The 24,982-nt window shown below is 41.3% G+C and overlaps 1 protein-coding gene across 10 annotated transcripts in view; it reads left to right on the top strand.

Moving 5' to 3' along the window:
* The window catches only part of LOC149867521 (sodium channel protein type 1 subunit alpha), a 176,689-nt gene that overhangs the window by 53,098 nt on the left and 98,609 nt on the right, over nucleotides 1-24,982 (top strand). For 5 of the 10 annotated variants that reach the window (XM_090045565.1, XM_090045569.1, XM_090045567.1 and 2 more), the window contains exons 1-4: nucleotides 1,821-1,910; nucleotides 3,931-4,059; nucleotides 4,758-4,849; nucleotides 5,758-6,030. In XM_090045565.1, coding sequence (XP_089901691.1) covers nucleotides 1,831-1,910; nucleotides 3,931-4,059; nucleotides 4,758-4,849; nucleotides 5,758-6,030 — 574 coding nt within the window. In that variant the 5' untranslated portion in view covers nucleotides 1,821-1,830. Of the gene's footprint in view, nucleotides 1-1,820; nucleotides 1,911-3,930; nucleotides 4,060-4,567; nucleotides 4,660-4,757; nucleotides 4,850-5,757; nucleotides 6,031-24,982 lie in introns of those variants that run through there. The other 5 variants (XM_090045566.1, XM_090045570.1, XM_090045568.1 and 2 more) reach the window with 2 other exon arrangements.

Genomic DNA, 24,982 nt, shown 5'->3' on the forward strand with positions numbered 1-24,982 from the left:
GCATGTGCCTCTTGGATAGTAATTAACCACTTTCAAGCTACAGTATAAATAGAATTCAACACCATTCAGTAGTCATTCTTTCTTACTAGCTTTCTGTGATCTGTATTTTTGAGTGGTTCTAGAAACTAGTATTGGATGATTGTTTAGTTGCAATAATAATATTTTATTTGACTACCCAAGTTTCCATTCAGTTATTTTTCTAATATCTATCTATTTTTTATTTATTTATTTGTAGGGCAGTTATAGTAAGGAATATATTGGTAGGACAGTTAATGAGGAAACATAATACAGCATCTTCAGCAAGTGCATGATAATGCTGTATGTTTTGATTGCATTCAACGGATCAACAGGTGAAAGATTTACTGTTAGAGAATGTATGCATCTGAAACTGATAATCCTTATTTCATGTAAGGAGAAAAAGGAAAAATAGCCAGAGGATAGTTTGGCTCTTTTGACAGAATGAACACAAGGGATATGTCCAGGCGCATGCAGGCATGTAGTTTGCAGTGCTGCAAAGCTGTTTGAGGCACTGCAAACCACACATAGTACACATGCACCCATTTGGTGTGTTGATAATTAGCAGTGCAGTGCCAGAATCTGACACCAGAAGATCTTGGTGTAAAAAAAAAAAAACACTGATAAGAAAAGCTGTCAAGAGCATGCAGAAGCAGCCTGCGCCACCAGAAATGGAGGCTAGCCCGCCAAAGCCACACTCTGGCTTTGAGCAACTGCATTGGTGCTGCTGCTGCCCCAGAAGGCCCCCAGAACCCCAGGTAAGGCTGCTGGGGCCAGCACAGGTTGATCTGCCATGTGCCAGATTGTGTGTGCAGGGCCATGCCTTCGAACAAAAAAACACCTGCATGTGTGCGCTCATCTGGATGTGCCCCTGGAGTACATCTACAGTTTGTTGCACTGATGTGTAACCTTGAGGCCTGCTGTATCTCCAACTACTACTAACAGTATCATCAATGAGAATGCTTTCTTATCTTCAGTTAGCTAGAGTAAAGATAATTTTTCTTCGGGATGTGAACTCTGCAGCTATTCATGCCCTTTGGCACACCAGCATTAACCCAGTCAATATGGAACTACATCTGAGGAAAGTTTGAGAACTTAAGTTAGAACAGAATTTTGTAAACTGACTGCTAAGAATATTTTTCTGCTGGCAACATATCGTACCAGAGAGGGTTAAGGGAGAAAGGAGGAAGAAGGGAATACTCTTTATTAAGACTTGTCTAGATGAGCACTGTCAGGAAGGTTAATGCACACTGACTACAGTTATGAAGTTGATGCATGAATGGATACATATTTTAGAAACTATAATTCATTCTGCTGCAGATTACTATAGATCTGATTCACAATGAATGTAGAGGTTAAAATCACCATGACTACAGGTGGGTATTCTCCATATCAACAGAGTCCCTTCTGCTTAAGCCACCAGTGAATTTAGTGCTAAGTCTCTAGAAGTAAGAGCCTAATATGTTATTTTTCTATGTGCTTAAAAATAGTTCTATCATTTAACTTTGTCATGCAAACTGTATGAATTATTGCATATTTGAATCGTGGCTTGTTGCCCATTAGCACTCAAGCAAATACTAAGGAAATGGTTATAAAACGTTCAGGTCTTACTCAGAAGGCGAGGAAAAAGGAGGAAGAGAAATAAATTTAATCTGCTAGACAAAACTACTTGGTTAAGCCTGCCTTAAAATAGATCTGAAATGCATAACAAAGTCAAAGGGATGGTTTGGGTTTGATGACTTTCAAATGTGTCGTTAACAGAATGGTGTGACTTACTGTTGTATCTTCCTTAACTATTAACCTACATTATTCAGCATGCTTATTATGTGCACCATTTTGACCAACTGTGTATTTATGACCATGAGTAACCCCCCGGATTGGACGAAGAATGTAGAGTAAGTTAAGCATACTTTCTTGAAGTATATTCCTATATTATGAATATGTCTTTCTAAGAGAAATTTTATTTTTTTACTGTGAAGGATGTTCACAACAGCCAATATATGGCACTTCTACTGTTATACTGAATGAAATATTTATATTATTCTAAATCTTTCTCTCTCAGAAAAATAATTGGGATAAGAAATAGGTAAGGTACATGTTAATGGATAATACTGTTCTCAGCTTCACTATAAACTTTTTCTGATTTTCATGAGGTGGTTAAAATACCATATTTACTTGCATAACACACCCATCTGTCCCCTCAAAATCAGCCCTCCAAAATTAGGGTGCATAGGGAAACCAATTTTTCTTTGGTAGAATGGAAGTGGGGTGGAATAGAGCAAGCCAGCACTGTGACTCGTAGCTGCTAAGATTGCTGCTGCTTCTCCCTGGGCTTGCAAAGACCAGGGGCAGAGTCCAGTGTTAATCCTCTCACAGCTACTGGTGAGGCAGTAGCATTTGGCTAAAGAGACAATGAGCTGCCTGATGGTGAGCAAGCTGCTGCTGCATGCGTTCTGTAGTTTCTTGATGAGGCTTGTGGTATGGAAACACTTTATATTAATTACAGGAACTTATGTAAAGAACTATTTACAGTAAAGGAGTAAAGATCTTGCCAAAGGCTTTGCAGTGGTCTAGGGCCTAGCCTTGTTGCTGTCCTGCTATACCAGGAATTTGCCTTTGCCTTACCCAGACTGCCTCCTGGGATGTGACACTTCCTCAACACGTTGTGTTTCCAGGAGGACATAATCTGTGTCATGAAATTAGCCATGACTCTAGAACAGTGATTCTCCAACAGGGTGCCACAGCACCCTGGGGTGTCTTAAGGATTCTGTGGGATGCACACCTTTTTAGCACAATAAGGTGTACAGACATGATTCACAAGATAATCCAAATGATTTCAAATAAAAATTCACAGTGTTAAAAACATTTTTCCCTCTTATGAGCTCTCTGAGTTCTTTGCAAAATGAGTGAAAGCCCAGACTTGGCATTTTCTAAGGAGCGTCCTGCATCTAAAAAGATTGAGAACCACTGCTTTAGAGAAATCTTTTGCTCTTCATTCTGCTTTCCAAAAACAAGGTGTGTGGTATGCAAGACTATATAGTAGAACTACAGTCTCACAGTTGCAGATGCCAATTCAGGACATCACATAAGCACTAGTGTTCCTGTTGAAATGGAACTTTAAACACATGCTTCAGTGCTTTGAGGAATGCAGGACGTTGTTATCCTTTAGAGTTAATACAAGATGTCTTAGAAGCAAATGAGTCACACAATAGACAAGTGATTCTCAATCAGGGCACTCCACTTGATCCTTTGAAGGGTACTACAAGATTTGAGAAGAAAAGCAGATAAGTAAAGCAAATAAACCAAATTCAGGCTTGTCTCTGCCTAGACAATCCCCACCCCTAATGCCCAGTCCCTTATAAGGAGGTAAGCACTGTAATATATACATTAGTTTTTGAAATTGGGTGTCATTCAATTCACAAAAGTTACAGAAGGGTGCCTTGAATTCCAGTGAGGCATGCCACTAGTCCAAGACGGTTGAGAACCACTGCGGTAGACAGTAATTTGTTCTCACGGTGTTCTTGGACCAGGGGAATGGATTGAGTGTTCATTAGTCTAAATTTATATGTAGAATTATTTGTAGAAACCTATCATTTTCTAAAAATATTATTTGAATTTCTACAAAAAAGTTGAAAAGGAAGACCTACCTATGCACACTAAAGTTGACATAACATAAAATGCATCGTAAATGTAATGTCATAGAATTCAATTATATTTAGAATGATGAACATGATATATTTTAGAAGTTACTGATTTATTTACTTTAAATTTTCTCCATTTCTGAAAGTAATTGATTCTTCCATTTGATTCACAAGTAATCATTTAGTAACCATCTAGTAATCATTAATAAGTAATCATCTAGTAATAAGAAAATTGCAATAGTACTCATTTCTAACTTTTGAATATTTTACCCAGGTACACCTTTACAGGAATATATACATTTGAATCACTTATAAAAATTATTGCGAGGGGTTTTTGTTTAGAAGCGTTTACTTTCCTTCGAGACCCATGGAACTGGCTTGATTTCACTGTCATTACCTTTGCGTAAGTTTAGTTTTATGTCTTCTTTTCAACTGAGGGGCAAAAAGGCATTAAATTAGTGTCAATATATATTTAAATTATTTTTCAGGCTAAATATTTGGGGGTCTAAAATGATTTATGCATTGTAGAGTACTGTTTTGACGTAAACATAAATATTACAGATGCCACTAGTGAAGTTAAGTATTAGAGAAGCTAATTTCATGTCCTGCATTTTTTTTCTTTAAGCAGAAAAGAAGCCATCCCTTTGACTTCATTCTACAAATTTACCAATCTAGTCTAGATAATTTTTAGGTTTTCAAAGTAAATTCACTGTGGTTCAATTCAGTGCCATGTTAAATTTAACTGAAGGCCATGAAAGCATATTAATGCAAGGCAAACTGCAGTGAAAGGTAAACTTCTGAGTGTTGCTTTTTAAATTATTTGCTAAAATCACCAGAGGTCTTACTGAAAGACCCAAGTAAGTAGCATAAGACCTGCCTAAATTCTGAATAACTGTGATTTAATTCTACAGGTATGTAACAGAATTTGTAAACCTAGGCAATGTTTCAGCTCTTCGAACTTTCAGAGTATTGAGAGCTTTGAAAACTATTTCTGTAATCCCAGGTAAGAAGTAACTGGTGTAAGGTGTTAGGCCCCTTGTACCTCCCAACTGTTCCTTTTTATCCTGTCATTGTGTTTGTGTGTGAACTCCCCTATTACAGATATGTGACAGAGTTTGTGGACCTGGGCAATGTCTCAGCGTTGAGAACATTCAGAGTTCTCCGAGCTTTGAAAACAATATCAGTCATTCCAGGTGAGAGCTAGGTTAAACACTGAGGCTGACTTTATTCCAAGGAAGCTCAATTCACATTTTTCAACATAAGCCTTGTTGCTTGCCACAAAAAAGCAGGAATCAGAAGAAGTTAGCATTGACTGAACTCTATGATTCTCTGCTTTTTAACATTAGCTCTTTTTCCTTTTGAAATCAGCCTTTGAGTTTAACAAATTCTTGCATGAGACATTGCAATATACAGCGTGTGTGGTTTGCATCTTACGATGTCAAGCTTTCCTCTCCACATTCAACAAAAATCAATAATCCTGAGGTTTTCTTACCCATTTGTATTTTCCCTACATAATGTGATGTAGTAATTGTTGTGGATATTTGTGATTGTAAACTAAAATTGTTTGAAACATTTATTAATCAAGATCAAGGAATAAGATAATAAAGAATTGCATGGGAGATTTATTATCTTAAAGTTTTATACTTTTCCAAACCATCTCCAGTTTTATAGCATTAAACTTTTTTTATGACACTCTTTCGTATTAAACTCCTTTTTGTAGTTTTATCTATGTAGTATGTTATAAAACTGATATTAGCAAAGGTTTGGGGCACAAGGTATTGGCAAATAGTGAAAAAGTAAGATTTTTCTTTATGTGAAATTCATGTAAAGCATGAATAATAGTCACTTGTTTTAGCATCAAAACAAGTGTTTTGGAATATGTGCAATTCATTTTCATTCACAATTTCAAATGAACATTAAATGTTCAGCTATTTATTCATTTTCACAAGTGATAAAGCTGGTCACAAAATATTATTTCACAGACATTACAAGCATTTATTTGGGCTTCTGCATGAAATCTGTAACTTTATTAGGAAAAATTGTTATTTTTATGTGTTAAATATCTGTTGAACATCATAATAAAAATCATTTCTCTTTGCAGGCTTGAAGACTATCGTGGGAGCCCTAATTCAGTCTGTGAAGAAGCTCTCAGATGTAATGATCCTCACTGTGTTTTGTCTGAGTGTATTTGCACTAATAGGGCTGCAGCTGTTCATGGGCAACTTGAGGAATAAATGTTTGCAGTGGCCTCCAGAAAATTTTACTTTGGAAACAAATATTACTTCACTGTTAAATAACACAATAGGTGAAAATGGTACGCTTGTTAATACCACAGTGACTGAATTTGACTGGAAGGGGTACATTGACGATGAAAGTAAGTACTGCTGACAGCACTTATTAAGTTATCTGTGACTGAAAAAGTTTTAAAAAATGGATGCAAGTAGCTTGTGTAGACATTGAGTCAGTATAACTTTAAGTTCTCGAAGTAAATCTGACGCAATAGAACTGGATTTGTCAAAAAGCTAACAGATAAAAACTTTTTACAAAAGTGAATGTTATTTTCACTAAACTTTGACTAAAAGCATTTTGGTAGTACAGTGGAGCTGCCAATCATGTACCATACAACAAACTGGTTTTATTCTTGACTTCCTTGAAGAAATGACATTTACGAAAAGGCAAAACACTAACCACCCATGCACTCTTTAGCTGTGAGTGCTTTAACTATTAGGTAAAAATGTAAATTAATAATTGTCTAGACTTTGAGAGGATCCTTTCTTAAAGTTGACAAAACTAAAGCCTACTTACTCCATCTTTAAAAAAATAAATAAATGGGATTATCTGCATTATCATAAACCGGTCATGCTGACATTAGTCAGAACAAAATAATGGGAATGACTGATATGAGGCTCAAATAATAAATATTTAGAAGAGGGTAATATAATTAATGTCAATCAACATGTGCTAATAGAAAGCAGATCTTGCCAAACTAACAATACTTTTTTATTCTGATGAATTTACAAGTTTTCTTGGTAATGGTAATAATGTTGAAGTAACATCTTAAGCTATGTATGCACTACAGTCACAAAAGTAATTGTCATCTTTCATGAAGTTAGCTGATATAGCTTGGGTATTGGTCTAAACCAGGTTGAATTCCCTGTTGCAATAGTGGCTAGACTGCCAGCATTACCCAATCTAGCTTATCTAAAGTCATCTCTTGTTCCTCACTATACTACAGTGAAATCTCCTCAGTGACTCCTGTATACACATCCTTCAACTAGTTATTAGATTTCTGTGAGGTTTGTCACTTGCCACCATTTACCATTTCAAATGAAAAAAATAGATTTATAAAAGGGACAAAAGTGAGTACATTAAAAGCTGGCTAATGAATGGGTCACATAATGTAACTATAAATCCTTTGTGACTAAATGTAGGACTAGTGGGATCCTGCAAAAATCATTCCTGGCTCCTACACTATTTTATTTTGTTGGGGGTTTTTCTAATTAACTGGAATGAAACAAAAAGAGCCAGATCCTATTCCACCTATCAGATGCATAAGTGGATTTAGGCACCTAAATGTGATTCTGTTCCATCCTGCTGGAATCCTTGAAAAAGGATTAATACAAAAGATGAGTGTGTCTTTTTCCTGTTTATTGCTTTTCTGTGATTTAGTTTTCAGTCTAAATGTAAATGTATTAATGGATTTTGGGGAACTTGTACAGGGTGGATTGGATCATACCTAAGTCTACATAGCTCTCCAATAAGTGAAGTAAAATCTGGTTCAAAAGTCATTACTCATCAAGTTTTCAGACTACATAGAAAGACTGGAGGAATGGTAAGTAATGAGGACAGGTTGCTGATACAGAGGCACATATAATCCTTGTTTATCTGGGAATAAGCAGTGGTATATATTTTGCTATGGCCAAACACAGTCATAAACTTGGGAAGGAAGAACACAAGCCATACTTGTAGGGTGCTAGACTCTATCATGGGAAGTACTGACTCTGAAAAAACGTGGAGGCAGTGCTGATGGACAGTCAACTGAATATGACCTCTCAGTGCAAGTCTGGGGCCAAAAAGTTGTATCTTTGGATACATAATTAGAGGATATGGGGAAAAGTAGGAAGTTTATAATACCCTTGAACTGAGCACTGGTGAAACTGAAATACAGTATTCAATCTCTGGTATTCCCAATTCAATAAGAAGGTTGAAAATTGGAATGGTTACAGGAAAAAACCACAGAATGACTAACAGGTTGGAAAATGTGACTTGTAGTAAAATTTTCCAGAAGCACAGTATATACAGTGTATCCATAAAAGGTTCTAAGAAGTGATTGTATTACAACAGAGGTATCTGCATAGAAAACAAATGGAAGTGGACTCTTAGATCTAACAAATGCATAACTAGATACAATATCTGGAAACTGGAGCTAGGCAAATGTTGAGAAGAAACAAGACAAAAAGTATTAACAGGAAGTGGTGGTGGGGCGGGGGGCGTAATTTACCATTAAAACAAATTATCAGTGAGTGGGGTACATGGCTATTAGCTGAATGTTTTTAATCATAGTTGGATCTGTTCTGAAAGACCTGCTTTAGTTCAAACCAAAAATTAATTCAGGGATATCGCAGAGCTTGTGTTATGCAAAAAGTCACAATAGATGATCACTCTGGTCTTTTCTGGCCTTATAAACTAAACTGTGAATCTATAAATTCATACTCTGATTTCTTTTTTGGTTGATATAGATTATCTGATGGCTATTGTGTAATCAGCACATGGGGCACCTATATACATTTGCTAAGTGTGCACTCAATCCCATCATCTAAATCAACAATGAAGACAATACTGGACCCAGGACAGACCCCTGGAAAACCCCATTTGATACCTCCTCCCAACTAGACATTGAGCCATTGATAACTACTTGTTAAGTAGTTGTACTGCAGCCTTGGGGATGAGGGAGAGGGAAGAAGTGGGACAAAGGTAAGAGGCAGCAGAGCAGGCACAGCTTTCAGCTCTCCAGCCCTGGTGCAGCTCCTTGCTGCTGAACCTCAGGGCAAGCATGGGTCCAGGCAAAGCCCTGCAGTTTTACAGGCTGGATCCAATGACTCTGTGGGTCAGATCTAGTCCATGGGTTATATGTTGTCAACCCTTATGCTAATTAATAGCTAAATTGATTTTCTCACACAACTTAGAACCCAATCCACTAGGCTCAAACTGATTTTTCAGCTTCTCTGGCAAGCACCCCAATATCAGAAATGTATAGGGTGGCTATGTGGTAGCCAACAATATTTTTCTCAGCCCTATTCTTTAGCTGAGGCCTTAAGATTTGATGCTAACTTTGGCAGAGCTGTCCTTCAAATATTTAAAGAGGTCTTCTACCTTCTCTAGTTTTTGAGCTTGCAGCTGGCTAATTACAAAAAGTGGAATCCATGTGGACAATTTCTGAAAGAAGAAAAAGCAATTACTGTCCTACATTAACCAGTTCCCTAGAATGGGCTATCTGTGTGGATTTCACAATTCTATATGATCTGGAAATTGTATTGGAAAAGGTACAAAACAGAATGGCTAGATTTTACTTCACTCTTTATGCACTGTCGGGGCATAATATATTCCAAAATCCAGGTGTAGTTTTGATGGATGCTACTGGCCAAAACAACCTTGTTTTGTACATAATGGGGCATGTGAACATATATACCAGAGTTTATGTAGAAAAAATATCTCAAAGAACCACAGTTTTTATAGGACAACTAATGGTTTTTTATGTTTATAGTTATTCATTTTTAGACTTCCTAAGTTTAACTAGAGACCTCTGTATGCGACTTCCTTTTCACTGCTGCAGACTATGTACTTTGCTGTTGACTCTGTTTCTATGTCATTAGTACTTTGATAAGTATTACAGTACTTTAATGACTTTGTGTAGCTTTTTGTCCAAGAAAACAGAAGCATAGTTTCTTTCTGCAGGTTAAAAGACCATTGGTTTTTTACATGACTAAAACAGATTGATCTAATACTTGCAGTGGAGAACTAAGAAAACCAGACACAGCTCTTAACAAATTTCTGCTCCCCTTAATCCCATTTTTTATGATTCTATTATTCTTGGATACATTGGTGACAAGCATGGACTACCCATTCCTACTCAGAACCATTATTACTGAAAGATCCATTCTATACTTTTCATTTCTATATTACCTCATATCATATGAACCTGAGGAGATTACATTTTGTCTGATATTGATTATTTTGAACTGAAAAACCTTTTAATCATTCACACACAAAGTTGTACTGCTGTATTTATTTATTAAAAATAACATCAGGCCTCAAAACTCAAGGGCATCTTGGATTATGCTCTTTTGTCTTTATATAAACTTGTCCTTTAGGTAATTTTCCATATATTGACTTTATCAGCTCAGTAGTACAGTAATGTACGCTAGCCTTTCCCCTAGGGTTTCCCTCTTCTGAAGATAATAGATGAAGTGCATGTTCTCAAACCTCAGCTCAGTGACCTGGAAGGTCTCTTGCTTTTTGTCATCATCTGGATGGTTGGGCTTTTATAGTTGTCCCTTTTATGGGGAGCTGATTCCTTTGTCTCCCATACAGCCTGCTTGTACTGTTTCAGGGAATCACATGTGCAGAGTGTGATATTTGTTAGTCTTTCAAGTTCAAGACAAGAAAAAGTGTGTGAGATAAAGCCATGCATGTTTGTGCTGGATAAGTCCCTTTGTTGGTTGTTCTTGGACCCTAGCATCAAGTCATAGAACCAGACCCATTTCCCCTGTATTGCCACTTTCTAGCACCTGTGATCTTTGCTGGTCCCCTCTGTTGGCACCAATTTACTTTTCCAGATCATGGGATGGCCTGTGTTAATTCAGTAACACAATCCCAAAAAGAGTAGGAGTACTGACTACACAAGCTCCAAGACATCTCAATCACATATTAATCTGAAGGAAGCTTATAGAGTTCCAGGGCCAAATACCCCTCCAGTCCTGGCTCTGAAAAGATCTGTCCTGAGGGGTTATTCATGGCTGTGAGTAGAATGAGTACATGATATCCTTTGGTCGGTCAGTGCTATCTAATCCAGGCTTCTTGGTACCACCAGTGCATTCTGATACTATAAATATACTATTGTTCCAAGTTGTTGCCATTGTTGTGTTTGGCACCATTTGGCATGTTGAACTAACTCTGCCATTAACTGAGATCTGTGGTGCTCAAACTGTCTGGCACCAGGAGGCAGATGAATGGCTTGGAACCAATTCACAGGCTAGATCCCATGCCTAGGATCCATAAGTTTCAACCATGTTCCAGTGCTACCCTGCTTGCCAGATCCACCTATGGCCCAACCACACATGCTGCAGAGCAACCACATACTGGTGCAATCCTGCACATGGGGCTATGTGATCCAGCCCACAGGGCTCAACACAGGTCCAGAAATTTGATGACAGAGCGGTGGTGGCATCATTAGCTGCCACAACTTTGGGAACAATCAATGCTGCTACTCGGCCCCAACAAATTTCCAGACTCATGGTCTTTTATACATCTTTTGCGTAGTCCCCTTAATTCCATGAGTCATCATGAAGATGCCACAAGACTGGGCCTGAATCATTTCAATAATACCAGCATAGGCAAAACAGCACTGGCTTCAGAACTTTTTTTGCTCACCAGCTCTCTTAAGACAATGGCAGGGTATACCACCCAGACCTGATCTCACTTTACCTGATCACCTGGATACTGGATGGTTCTTGTAGCTAGCTCATCTGTTCCACCACCATTAGAAAAGGTCTCATGTACAGCAAGAAAGCTTCCATTCAGCAATGATGCAGATTCTCCTAGTTATGTGGTACCCATTGTGGGGTATCTCCGCATCACTGCCCTTGATCCCAACCATGCTAGTTTACCTATTGGACTTGAGGCCTGCCTGCTCTGAAGGTGGCCTTTCTGGGGGCAGTTGCCTCTTCCAGATGAGTTGGTGAGATCCAGCCCATAATGGTGGATTCACCGTATACAGCCTCCTATCCAAATTAAATGTACCTATCTTGGACTTCTGCCACAATTGTTTCTGAATTCCACCTCAGGGAACACATTTTGTTATCAGTCACCCCCTGCCTTCCCCCCTCCCTGCCCCCACAGCCACATGATTCCCTGTCTAAAATCACTCTCTACACTATGGATGTGAAAAGAGCTCTGGCTTACTGTTTGGATGGGACCAAATCCTTTAAAGGTCTTGTGGTGATAGTGAAGAGATCGAAGGAGTCAGAGTCTTCTAAAGACTCTCCAACTAGATTCCCAGTTGTATTTAGCTCTTACAAACTAGTCAATGTGGAACCTCCCTTCTGTGATTGAAGACAAGTCCAAGAATCAGGCCTACCTCTGCTCTCTTCTTCCTCGGGGTATCTCTTTGATGGGAGAGCTAGATGGGAGATTCTGAAGCATCCTGTACAGCTGAGGCAAAAAAAAAAAAATGTCTCTAATCAAAAGTCTCAGGGCTGAGCTCACTCCCCTGTGAGAGTCTGCTTGTGGACAACACATCTGAAAGAATTCCAGTTAATAGTAACTTTCTTTTAGAAGTTTTCCGTGGTAAAAGTCATAGTGTTTTACGTATTTTCCCAAACTTCAAATGGGAACTGAGGCAATTAAATATGTGCTGAATATAATTTTTTGTAATGGGTCAGTATTGTGTCAGTTTGCTTTCCTCTTCACAATTGTGTTGAAGATAGTAAAACGTCTGATGTATATATGCCCAGAATGACAGGAGCAGTGCATGAGGCAGTGCACTTTAGGATGTATCACATTAAACATTCATTCCTTTTCAGAAGAGCAGAATACGTAGACCTATGTATGACTTTAACATCACTTCTCTACATTGCTGAATTTCACCCTCAGAGCCAGGAGTCAGGACAAGCCATATCATTTTAACAAACCTGGTTAAGGCATCATGTCTGCTCTGCAAAAAATCAGTGCTCTTGACCCAGATATCAATGAAGTGTCTAGAAGAAGGAAAAGGCAGTTAGCTACCATGGTAACTGAGTTTTAACAATGTACTGCATGCAGACAATCATATTTAGAGCAAAGCAGGCCAGTGATGTTACAAAACTGATTACAATTAGGAAATTTGCAGCAGAAAGAACCATTTAAACTCCTCTTTTGAAACCTTATTCCCAGAATTTTCCTGCTGCTATGGTCTCCTTCAAATAAATACCCGCTTTTAAGCATTGCAATCAATGTACCCACTAGCCACAACAGCTTTTTGGTTTTGGTCTTTTTATTTACTAAATATGGGCAGTTATTGTCACTGTTTAAAACATACAAACTGTTTTTTAAATTAATGTTTGACAGTGCTGTCTGCAAAATTGTGGACAGTGTTCCCGAAGGAATTAGATAGAAATACTCCAGCTTCTTTCCTAAAATGAGCTATAGTTTCATGATTCCTCAGAGGATGCAAACCATACTTTATGAGTAGATAGCCATACAAAAAGTAGGTGAAAAACATTACTCTTATACTACTTTTACGTTATGCTTTTTTATTCCTTCTGTTTGAGAAACAAGGATTTTGTCTGTTAATGTTGAAGACTTTGTCTATGCTTTTGCAATAAGAGCTGGGTTGTGGAACTGAGGAAGACATGATGCAATAGCCTTCCTGTAGTTCCTCTGCAAAAACCTGAAATGTCTTTGTGATGGGGGGGGACATGAGGCTGGCTACAAGGTTGACTTGTCCACCTGTCTAGGGCAGTCTGCCCTGCCACTTGCCACAAGTTAATGTGTAAAATAACATGTAAAATGTGGGAGGCTGCCAAAGGTGTTTATTAGGCCTGTGCGAGTTGGCAGTGATTGGATCCGGCCACTTCGGATGGCTGTGATCTGATCCGGAGCTCTGGACCCGGTTTCTACCTCGATCCAGCTGAAGTGGCTCTGAAGCTTCAGAGCTGCCTCAGAGATCTGGTCCTAGGGTATAATGGAAATCAATGAAATCTCTATAATTTTGTTGCTTTTTGTCCGATTTGGGTGAAACTTGCAGGGATGGTAGCCTCTGCTGAGAGCATGAAATCACCAAGTTTCAAGAAGATTGGTGCAGGGGTTTGGGGGGAACTGTACCCCAAATTCTTGAAAGCCAAACTCCCGTCGCAGCTGTGTGTTACACCAAAGTGGGGGGAGGTTCAAAACTGCAGGTGTGGTAGCTCTTACTGAGGCCACAAAACCTGCTGGTTTCAAGGTGATGGGTGTAAGGGTTTGGAGGGAGCTGTCCCCCAAGCTGTGGACAAGTAAAACTCGTGACATGGGTGACACTGTGTGTTAAGGCACAGCGGGATGACAGCTGCAGGGATGGTGGCCCCTGCTGTGATGCCTGACAGCTGTGGAGGAGATCAGTGCAGGGGGGTCCTGGGGCCCTGCACCCCTAGCTGCTGACAGGCAAAACTCGTGCCAAGATGGTCTCTGTCTTGGGGCAGTTGATTGTCTGTATTGATTCTTTTCTCTCCTTATCTTGGTTTTGTAGGTGTTAATTGATGCTCATTAAGTTGTTATGTAGTAGCTAGGTCCTGTGTGGTCCCTGAGTGAATCATGATTGATTGACTGGTAACTGGTAACACAGCAGCTTAGCAGCCAGGCTTGCAGCAATGTCTCCCCTCCCCGCCCCAAGCCAGACAGAGTCAGTCCCACAGCACCAGTTTTGCTTGTCCACAGCTTGAGGGGCAGTTCCCCCAAACCCCTGCACTTATTTTCTTGAAACTTGTCAGGCTTTGTGGCCTCAATAAGCGCTACCAGCCCTGAAGTTTTGACCCCCCTGTGTTGTAACACATAGACGTGACAGGAGTTTTGCTTTCAAGAATTTGGGGTGCCGTTCCTCCAAAGCCCCTGTACCAATCATCTTGAAACCTGGCAGACTTTATGCTCTCTGCAGAGTCTACCATCCCTGAGAATTTAACCCAAATTGGACAAAAAACAACAAAGTTATAGATTTTTATTGTTTCCCCCTTATACCCTATGGCCAGATCTCCGAGGCGACTCCGAAGCACTTTGGGAAGCCTAACAAGGCCAGTGCTTCAACCCAGACATGCTGCTTTGGATCCCAAAGTGTCTGAAGTTTCTCCGGATCTGAAGCTCACACAGCCCTAGTATTTATAGACTGCTCCAACCTCCTCTGTACCGTGTCCCATGCCTTGCAGATGGCATCCAAGATCATCAAGCTTTCCTCACAGGGGTCACATGCCTATTGGGCCTCAGATGACGGCTGGGCCCCAAACTTGTTTTTATCACAGAGTTACCCATGATGATGAGGGGTTAAGGAAGAAAGCATAAGTATTTTCCTCTGTTTCCAGAGATAGGGTCTGATATTATTGGGTAAAGGAGAAGGGGAAGGGAAGAGGAAGGGGTTTTTGGTCATAAATTTGTAAAATTTTGGAAAATTGTCTCTCTACTTCCTGTATGTGTGCTGTTTTGTCCGTGATAATAATGGCAACCCCCCACTATCAGCCTGCTATATAAAAATATCAAAGTTGTTTCAAATCTGAGTATGGCTCAGGTTGTTATATAAACACTGTTTTTGGCACCCTAGGAGGGCTTTGGAGGCAGAAATAGTTTGAAGGTCTAAAGCAGAGCTTTGACCCTCAAGGTCCACGAGGTATCCTTCCTTCTGTGCTGTGTAACGTTCAGGTCTATAGTGCATTGATCATTGTGTGGCTCCTTGTCATGGAAATATTCCCTTAGTTGTAAGTCTCTATTTTTCTATCTACCATATTTACTCAAGTCTAAATGAGATTTTCCCCCCAAATCAGCATGGTGGAAAAAATGCCTTGTCTTGGATTCAAGTGCCAGCTGAGTCAGGTAGCGGCTCATCCCTGGGTCTGAATGGCTCTTTTGTCAAAGGATGGAGCACACAGCTGGGGGACTGTAGGGGAAACCATGGGGTTGCAGGGGCAATGGGGGAGACCTGCCTGTGTGGCTCAGGGGGAGGGCAGGAAGCACTGTGCAGCCTGCCTCCCTCCCAGCTACCCCCTCCCTACCTCACCTCCTTTTCTGGCTCCAGTCCCTCCAGCCCTGACCCAGCCTAGCTGGGAGCTGCCATGGCTTCTCCCTGCCCAGGCCAGGTTGGGGCTGCCTCTGCTAATGACTGCCCTGGAGCCAAAGCAGAGCTTCAACAACAGAATATAAGTTCTGGGGTGAAGGGGGAAGGCTGCAGAAGAGAGCAGCGGGTAGGGGAGGGAGGGAATGAGAAGGTAGGCATAGGCAATGGGGCAAGGAATGGAGAAGGCATAGGGCAGGCATCAGGGGGGAGGGGTAGAAAAGGACAGCCACAAGAAGCAAGGGGCAGGGAGTAGGCCAGGCATAAAGGGGAAAGCAGCAGGGGGAGCAGGCACAGACCTGAGGGGGCAAGGGGTGGAGAGTAAAGGGCCTCTCTTTCCCTGCTGCTGCTTTCCCCACCACAGGAGTGGGGGGATGAATTTAAGACTAATTAGTTTCACTAATTGCATTCTATACTATACTATACTATACTATATTCTATAACACATTTAGAATTTTCCATGTGTAGAATCTAATTACTAGGGAATCATCTTACATTTGAAGTCATCTTGAATTCAGCTAAATACAGTAACTGCATTGAATGGAGTTGTGTACTGGGGCAGAAGGGAAGATGATGAGTTAATACTTTAGAGGGCGGAGAATGTGGCTGGATTCATTGATGATATTGGTGTGGGTTGTGGGGTTGTAAAGTTTTGCTTCCTTTATCTTTAAGGATTGGAGGTGTCTGGGGTAGGATTCATGGCTAGATATGGAGATCTCTTGGTAACAGTTTCATTCAGGTGGTTCCTTAAGCTTTTTATTAGTTTTGTGAATCTGGTGCTGATTTGTTCCTGCTTGATGTATAGAACCCTGATGAGATGGTTCTTCAGTTTATCAGAGAGAGTGAGGCACAGCTTTTCAAAATAGGCTGTGTGGTATATAGAACAAAATGGTTTGGACACTTGAAGTCACTTGGGGTGCCTATATACTAGCAGGGAGGCTTCTCTGATGTGCTTCCAATTCCAATGTGTTTGAGCAAGTCTGCTTGAGCATGGCCATTACCTTGCTCCAGAGGCCTCCTCTATCTCATCCCCACACTTCAAAATGGCAGTAGGGGCACTTTAAAGCTCATTTGATGAGCTTTAGATAAAACACCCCTACTGCCATTTTGAAGATGCAGGGACACTGATACATGAGATACTGTGAGTGCTTTAACTAGAACGGCTCTTGAAGCCACACTAATTAAAGTGCTCCAACCCCTTCTCCCTCCCCCTCCTCCTCCCACTCCCAGAGCACATATATAAATGCCCTTAGGTATGATATTTATCTGACTGTATCAGGTCAAGAAGAAGATACCTGAGCAAGGTTCTTGTGTAGGTCAACTAGAGTCTATTTCATTAGGCTGAATGTGGTGCCTTTCATGTGCACAGAGAAGACTGCCATGTTATTCTGAAGTCAGGCAGAAGGTAGGCCATGGCGTCACCTTAGAGGCTAACTGGTTAAGTAATAAGTAAGAGGTGTCTAGCCTTAAGCATCTTAGCCAAGCGTCTGTCCAACCTGCTCTTGAAAGCTTCCAAGGATGGATATTCCACAATTTCTCTAGGTAGCCTGTTCCAATGCTTTACCACACTCATATAGATATGCAATGGTTTTGATAATAACAAGTTTAATATCTCTTTTCTGGCAGCAAACAGGGATGTCTACAAAAGACATTGATTTTTAAATTGAAAAGAGACCAGTGCTGGTCAGCATCACATTTCTCCTCTGCACTGTATTAATAGATATATTGGACAGTTAATTGCTGCTAAATCTAAGAATTTCCCTGTTCTTTTGTAAACACCTGGGCTTCATTTTCGTGATACTGCTTTCCTAACTTTTCCTGACACTCTCATTAAGTACAGGCATCTCTCTCACATATGTCATTTGGTATGGCTTTCCCCTTGATGAAGGGACAGGGGAACTTTTATCAAGGTTCTGAGCATCACCCGGTTATTTAGCATATTGCTTGTCAGTCTCACACAATGGGATACATACAGAGGCAGTCATTGAAAGAAGAAAGTAAGATTACTTACTGGTCTAGTGAAATACACAGACCAAACAGGCACTGTTGACAACATTTCCCTGTGTAGAGGTACATGTGTATTGAGGAGTGGATCTAAAGGGGATGTGATGGTACAATTGCACCCTTCTTTGGGACCATGAAGCAGGAACAGCATTCAGGGACTTTGTTTAAGTCCATAAAGGAAGTAAAAATTCCTGCTTCTGGGCATTCTATCCCTTTCCCTCCCAAGCCCCAGAGCAAGGGGGGCAGTAAGGAGCCCAGAGAGAGGGCTGAGAGGAGTGAGAAGCCCCAGAGCAAAGGGGGCAGTGAGAAGCCCTAGAGCAAGGGGACAGAGAGGAGCCTGGAAAGAGAGCCGCGAGGAGCGAGAAGCCCCGGAGCAAAGGGGGCAGGGAGAAGCTCCAGAGCAAGGGGGCAGCGAGAAGCCCCAAGGAGGTATAGAAGAGGGCCAAGTCACAACAGGGCCCAGGTCAAAGAAAAAACAATGTCAGTACTATCTGCGAGGCTTGGGCTGCGGTGTAGGGGTAGAATAGGAGCCGCAGATAGCACCCCCTGGCACCAGGGGGCATAAAGTGGGCAGCCTCCCACTAATTACCTCAGTCAATCCATTAAGATCAAGGCGTGGCAGGAAAGTAAGCAAGCGGTTGGCCCATAACAGGAGTGCGGAGTCACCCCTAGAAAGGCTCTGGTAGCAATACTCCTGTCACATTACATATATTACATAAATCGGATTACATTAGAGGAGAACACACAGATTTTCCAGCACACCATGGCAAAGACACTATGAAACACACCATGAAGCTTGCTGGAAAGGCGACTGGCAAGCCTTCAGGGAGGGGTGGAAGAGGAGGTAGAGGGAGAGCTGTAAGTTTCCCCCACCTCACCCCACCCCACTGAAAGACAGCCTCTTTCTTATAACAAGCAGGCATGAGGTTTCCAGTTCTACAGGCAGCAAACAGAGGGGATCAGTGCCACTGCCTGTGCCTGAGTCTGTGTCCCTTCCAAGAGAACTAGCCATAACCACCCACCACCACCATGACAACAAGCAGCACCACCAGCATGACAGTCTCCGCCACCCCCATTTCACTTCCCATGCTGAGCCTTCCAGAGCTAGAGCTGGATCTGAATCTGAGTGCCATTTCAAGGGCAATTCTGGGGAAGGAATGGGAATCAGCTGAGTTTGTGCTCCACACCCCTCAAGTTTCCCATAGAGCCACGTCTTCTTCCTCAGAAGGCACTTTAGAAGAGGTTGAGGTAGAGGGTGCAGAGGCAAGTGGCTGAGCTGAGTCCACTTCTCCTGTTGCTGTGCCTCTGCCTGCTGAGGAGGGGGAAAAGGCAGTATCTTTACATGCACCCCAGAAGTGAGTGGGATGTGTGGTCTGGGATGATTTTGAGCTGGCAGATGATCCCACGTATGCTATTTGCCTGCACTGCCAGGCCAAAACCAGCAGAGGCAAGGGAACAAAACAAAAGAAGTTCCCCTCTTGCTCCAAAGACCTCGTCCTCCCTAACCAAAGGCAGGCCACCCTGGAACAGTGAGGGAAAGGCAGACAGAAAGGGGGGTGTGGTGCCCTCCCTGCAGGCATGCAAGAAATACTTGAGGGAGGAGCTGTGCAAGACAGACATCTTACCCTTCACCTCAGACATTTGGAGCACCCAGGATGGAGATCATGCATACCTCTCCCTCACAGGGCATTCACTGTGTGGCACACAAATTCCACCTCATTGTCAGGGATGCCTTTGAGGGGAACAGGGCTTCTGGTGACAGCGCCAGCAACACCAGCAAGCTCATTTCCAAATACAGGAAAGCGGCAGGCTATTTGTACCAAGCATCAAGGGGATCAAGATGCTGTGGAACAAACAAGCAGAGTTGAACAACCTGTAGCACAAAATCATGCAGGATGTTGAGACTCGGTGGAACTCCACATGCTGGCAGGTTGTAGTGTGTCATAATTCTAATGACTATATTGAGTCCATGAGTTTCTGTTCCTAGGAGGTTGATGAAGTGCAGTTCATAGGCTCGTCTGTGGAAAGAGGTTCATAAATTCCCATTGAGGATCAGGACTGAGAAATTGGAGACAGGTGTTCTTGTTTTTGATAGGTTTTCGGTGTGCGCTCATTTTGGTGGGTAGTTGTTGCTTGGTGTCTCCTATGTATTTTCCATCTGGGCACTTGGTGCCCTGATGGAGTATGTATTGTATCGTGAAGAAATCTCCATATTGGAGATACTGTTGGCAGGTTTGGCATGCCTTACCATGCCACGGCCTAGATCCATTTGGTGTGTTTTGGGCTGTAGGAAGTTGGCATCTGGTGGTGAGGTTAGTGAGGTTCAGTGATTGTTTGAATTTATAAACCACTTTTCACAGACAAGCCTATGAACTGCACTTCGTCAGCCTCCTAGGTACAGAAAGTCATGGACTCAATATAGACCCTGGAATTCTGACACGCTACAACCTGCCAGGCATCTGACTCCCCAAGTACCCCTCCACTTTTACCTCATTGCTACATCCCCTTTCCCTCCCCCTCCCCCAACCTATCCCTTACCCACTGATGCCTCCATTTTCATTTTGACTGACTTCCTTTCTTGCCTGCATTGCATTCCAGCCTCTGGCTTCTTTACTTTTCCTTCTACCCAGGAACAGCACACACACCAACTGCAGGTGCTTCCTTAGCCTGACAAAGGGTTTATCAACCCAAAAGCTTGCTAAGATATATTTCTCCAACTATTCGGTTGGTTTACTAAAAGATACCAGACTCACCCAAAGAACCTTGTCTGCCAGTGACATGTCCTTAGACCAACACCCATAGCACCTGTCTCCGGGCAGCTGACAGGAAGAAGGCAGAGCCCTGCACACATCTAAGCTGCAGGGCTGGAGCTGGCATGGAGACTTTTCTGGCAGCTGCTGGAGAAGGACCTCCTGCAGGAAAGGCAAGAAAGACTCTGTGACAGTTTGGCTGCCTGAGATGCTGGTACTACTGTGCTGTTTACTTACCTGTTGTTATTTAAAGTGGTGGACTGATGAGGCTGTAGGGGTGGAGGAGAACTCATTGGGGCACGCTACCATGTTGTGTAGAGGCCCCAGTGCCAGTGAGGATGTGCCTTAACACACACACAAAGTCACAGTCATGCGTTTTGTTTGCCAGCAGCTTGAGGTGTAGTTTTCCCAGAAACCACTGAACGTATCTCTTTCAAACTTGGCAAGCTTCATGGTCTGATAAGGGGCTACCATGCCTGCTGCTTTCATTCAAATCAGGCAACAAATGACAAAGGTATATGCAGTTTTATGATTCCCCATTAAAGCCTATGGGCAAAACGTTGAAATGCGTTGAAGCAGTGAAATGGTTTCAATGAAATGAAATGGAACAGTGCTTTGAAACTAAATGAAATGTTGAAATGAGACACTGTCCCTTCAAAATGGTGAAACAGAAGTTAAAATGAAATAGTGCTGTTTGACAACAGCCTTAGTTAGCTGTGAAGTAAAGAACAATGGGTCATTCATGGGCCATTAACTTCTTTAGCTGCCTAAATACTAATATCAGAGCTGTACCACAGTGCCCTGTCCCTACCTCTCTGCATCCATGCTGCTGACTTTAGTGGCCAGTGGGCCAGGGAGTGGATGGGAAGACGGTATTCTGGATTCACTTTGTCTCATATGGTCATCCTTGCTCTAGATGACTCATCACATTTATTTCAAAGTTGGATGGTGTTTTGAGAACAAGTCTTGGAATTACAGGAAAGAAGAAATAGTCTCATGATTCAGGCAATTGATTATCACTCTTGGGAACTGGGGGTCTATCCATCTACCACAAAATTCCCCATATGATGTTAGTGTAGTTGCTTAACCCAAACTTTTTATAAATGGTCATCTTCTGGATGGCTAATCTGAGACACTGTGGTCTGATTTTCAGAGCTGCTGTAACTTTAATGAATGGGAGCTGTGCTTTGAACATATAAAGGGTTATACAGTGCTTTGTACTCTGGAAAAGTATGTCCTAGTTGTAAGGTGTGGCTGGCCAGTAGGGGGTGCTCCTGCACTGATCCACCCACCTCACTGCACCCAAGCACTTTCCAGGGTCCGAGTGCTTCCCTAGGGGCGCCTCTTGTCTAGCTGACCCCCTTCCTGGAGCACACCCGCTAGCCTGGGAGTAGTGCTGCCGCCACCACCCAGGGTCTTGCTTGATCCTGGTACTGTACCCCCTAGGAAAAACAGGTCTAGTAGTCCTTGAGGGTACTCAACCCACTGCAAGAACTTGGGGTGCTTCCCTCAGTTTGAAGCACAAATAGTGGTCTCCCTTAGCTGAACCCAGGGGACCCCAAGGCATAATCTAGACCCATTCTCAATAAGTCTCCCATGCTAGGTACAAAGGAGAACTTTATTGGTTACAAGGAGTAGATTTGGAATAGGATACAGGGTAGAGCAATATCATAGAAATTCCATAGAGCAAACTGGCATGGCTGGGTAGCCTTTGATCACGCATCTGAGTTACTACAAGCTATATATTTAGTTAGCTCTTGGGTAGCTTACTCACAAGTATCATCCAGTGGCAGGTGGAGATTCTCTCTGGAGGCAGACAGTTCATTGATCATGGGTTTCAAGAGAGAGAGCACATTTCAGATGGTCCAGCTCTTATCTCTCTGAGTTTCCATCATAACTACTGCCCCCACTCCTTCCTGTGCAGTCCTTAACTTATATAGCTCTTATGACCTCATTTACCTGGTCCAATGGAGACCAGCACCTGTTGGCTGCCAGCCAACCAATTTGAAATGCATCACTGGTTGCTGGGCACTAGCAGGGTCTTTAGCCCCCTCCCAGTCAGGTTGGCATTGCTTAGAACAATAGGGAGTGTAAGCCCCTCACCCATGTATGTGATGATAGTCACGTAGGCAGAAGAAACAGATTTCCCCCCTCCCTCGGGAATGTATCCAACTCAGGTTACCTAAGGAGATGGGATGTCTGCCCGCTGCAGGGCCCAAGTTAACCAAATTGTCACAGAGCAGTTTTCTGGGGAGAGACAGAGGTGGCAATCTGCCACATAAGAAAACTGGAAATGCAAAATTGATGGATACTTTTGACCTCGTTTCACCATTTTTCAGTTTCTGTCTGTTTCTTAAAGCTTTCCTGTAAGTAATTTTACTGAATGTTGTGTTCCCAAGTTACATTAAAGGGTTTGAAAATATTACATTTTGTTAATTCCTTTGTTCTATGTTATTTGCTTAGTCCCATCAACACTGGGTCAGAAGTAAGTCTGAACAGTTAAAATGTGAGGGGGGGGGTTGTTTTTTTTTAAAGACTCCAACCTAAAAACACTGTTTTAGAATTAATTTGACTGTATGGTATTTAAACGTGGGTTCAGGATTGTTTAATTTTATGTGCATCTTGTCATTGATCAGTTTTGTATTTTAAACACAGAATTTAAACATAATTTCTAAACTCTGTTCCAAGATGGATGTATATAGATATCTAGTGTAAATTTTTGGTATCTGTAAGAACATAAAACTGCCTTAAAATATAAAATGCATGCAACTATTGTATGTACAAACTGGATAGAGAGACAATTTTTGTGAATATTGCCTGCTTAGTGACTTTGTTGAAAAATGGTCTCAGTCCAGTTTTATCCATTTCAATATAACTCCAATTTAGTCAGGTTTTGTCAGAGCTATACATCTGAGTCTCTTAAAACTGAATACTTCCCACTATGACTGAATGGGATTTGTGTCAACATCAGTATCCTCCCATCTAATAACAAAAAAACAGGAGAGGAGAGTATGATACAGGGAACAATGTGGTCATTGCATGCATCTTCAGGTCAAAAAACCTGTAATGTTTTCAATTTGATTAGGATGAGTCAGTGTTGGAGCCAAAATGTAATTTTGTTACAGCCTTCTGAGTTGACAGTAGTTTTTTTAATGTTAAGAAAACATTTTACAGAACATAATTCTTTAAAAGGTCAACTGTAACAAGTGTCTCTTCAAACCTACATTGAAATAAATTCACCATTTAGGATTACAATCCTTCACAACAAATGTCTAATACAGTGCAGTAGCACGTTATTATGAACTGAAGGTCTGACCCATGCTCCCCACTTAGTTTTGCTTTCTCTGGTATTATCAGAGGGCACTACATTTTGGTATACATCAGTCACACTATACACTATGTATTTTTGCTGCAGAATTATCATGGACTCTTACCTGTGACTTGTCCCTAGTCCCTCTGTTATCCAGAAACAAAAACCTTTTGTCTAATTGTAATGGTGCTTTTAAGCTAGAGTAGCTAGCACTGATGTGGTGTGGGATAGGACTATAAGACTGAGATGGGGAATTCTGATCCACTGTATCCAGTTCTCCGAATTTGCTGGCAGTCAATAAACCAAAGATTCCTAAAAATCATCCCATCTAATCTTTTATACATCCCAACCATAAAGAGAATACCAAAAGCACCCTAGATTTTGCCCTGCATAAAAAACAGGGGAGATGAGAGTAACCTGTCACTCCAAAGCAGAAAACTGGTCAGTATGAGCTCAGAGAATTCCAAGAGGACCACGATTCGTACAACAGAGAAAAGCAAAAATAGTCCTTTTGGGCTTAATAGTTCTGGTTTTGCTTGAATTGTTCTCTTTGCCTTTTTGCAGTGAGGTTCCAGGCTGAATCAATTGATGCCTTCCCACAATTTCCTTAATTAGCCCAGAAGGACAACAAGTTATTTCATAATTTACTGGGAAAGAATATACTATAGCACAGCTTCTTTTACTGCAATACAAAGAAACCTGGGATGGGGCTTGTCCCATTAATTCCTATCCCATAGTTTTTGCCAGCAGTAACAATTATTTCTAGGGGCAAAATGGAGGTTTTGGTAATGCTAGTCAGAAAATTTGGCATATTAAATCAAGCCATTCAAATCTTTTAAAATAGGACATGTTCTATTTAGGAAAGTATGTAAATACAAAATAAATTTTTATAACACATGGTATATTCCAAAAGCAAAGCATACAATTTATCCAGCTGTAGCCTCATTTTATAGAATTCATGGTACATATTGGTATATTGACAGTAGGAATTAGGGATATCACTGTTCAAATCATATTGTCATTTCTTTAACATTGTTTCTGCTAAAGGAAAATAAATCTTGCTTAAAGTTGGTTTCAGAAAATAATTCTAACATTTTTATGTCACGATTATTTATTTTATAAACCTCTTGTAGATTATTTTACTAAAATATATTATCTTGAAATTTTGGGACACAATCATGTAATGCTCAGGCAGTTGTTCTTACTTCTGAAAAGC

Source organism: Crocodylus siamensis, chromosome 4, assembly GCF_052110815.1.
Source record: "Crocodylus siamensis isolate JL-2025a chromosome 4, ASM5211081v1, whole genome shotgun sequence".
In the NCBI taxonomy this organism is placed as follows: Eukaryota; Metazoa; Chordata; order Crocodylia; family Crocodylidae; genus Crocodylus; species Crocodylus siamensis.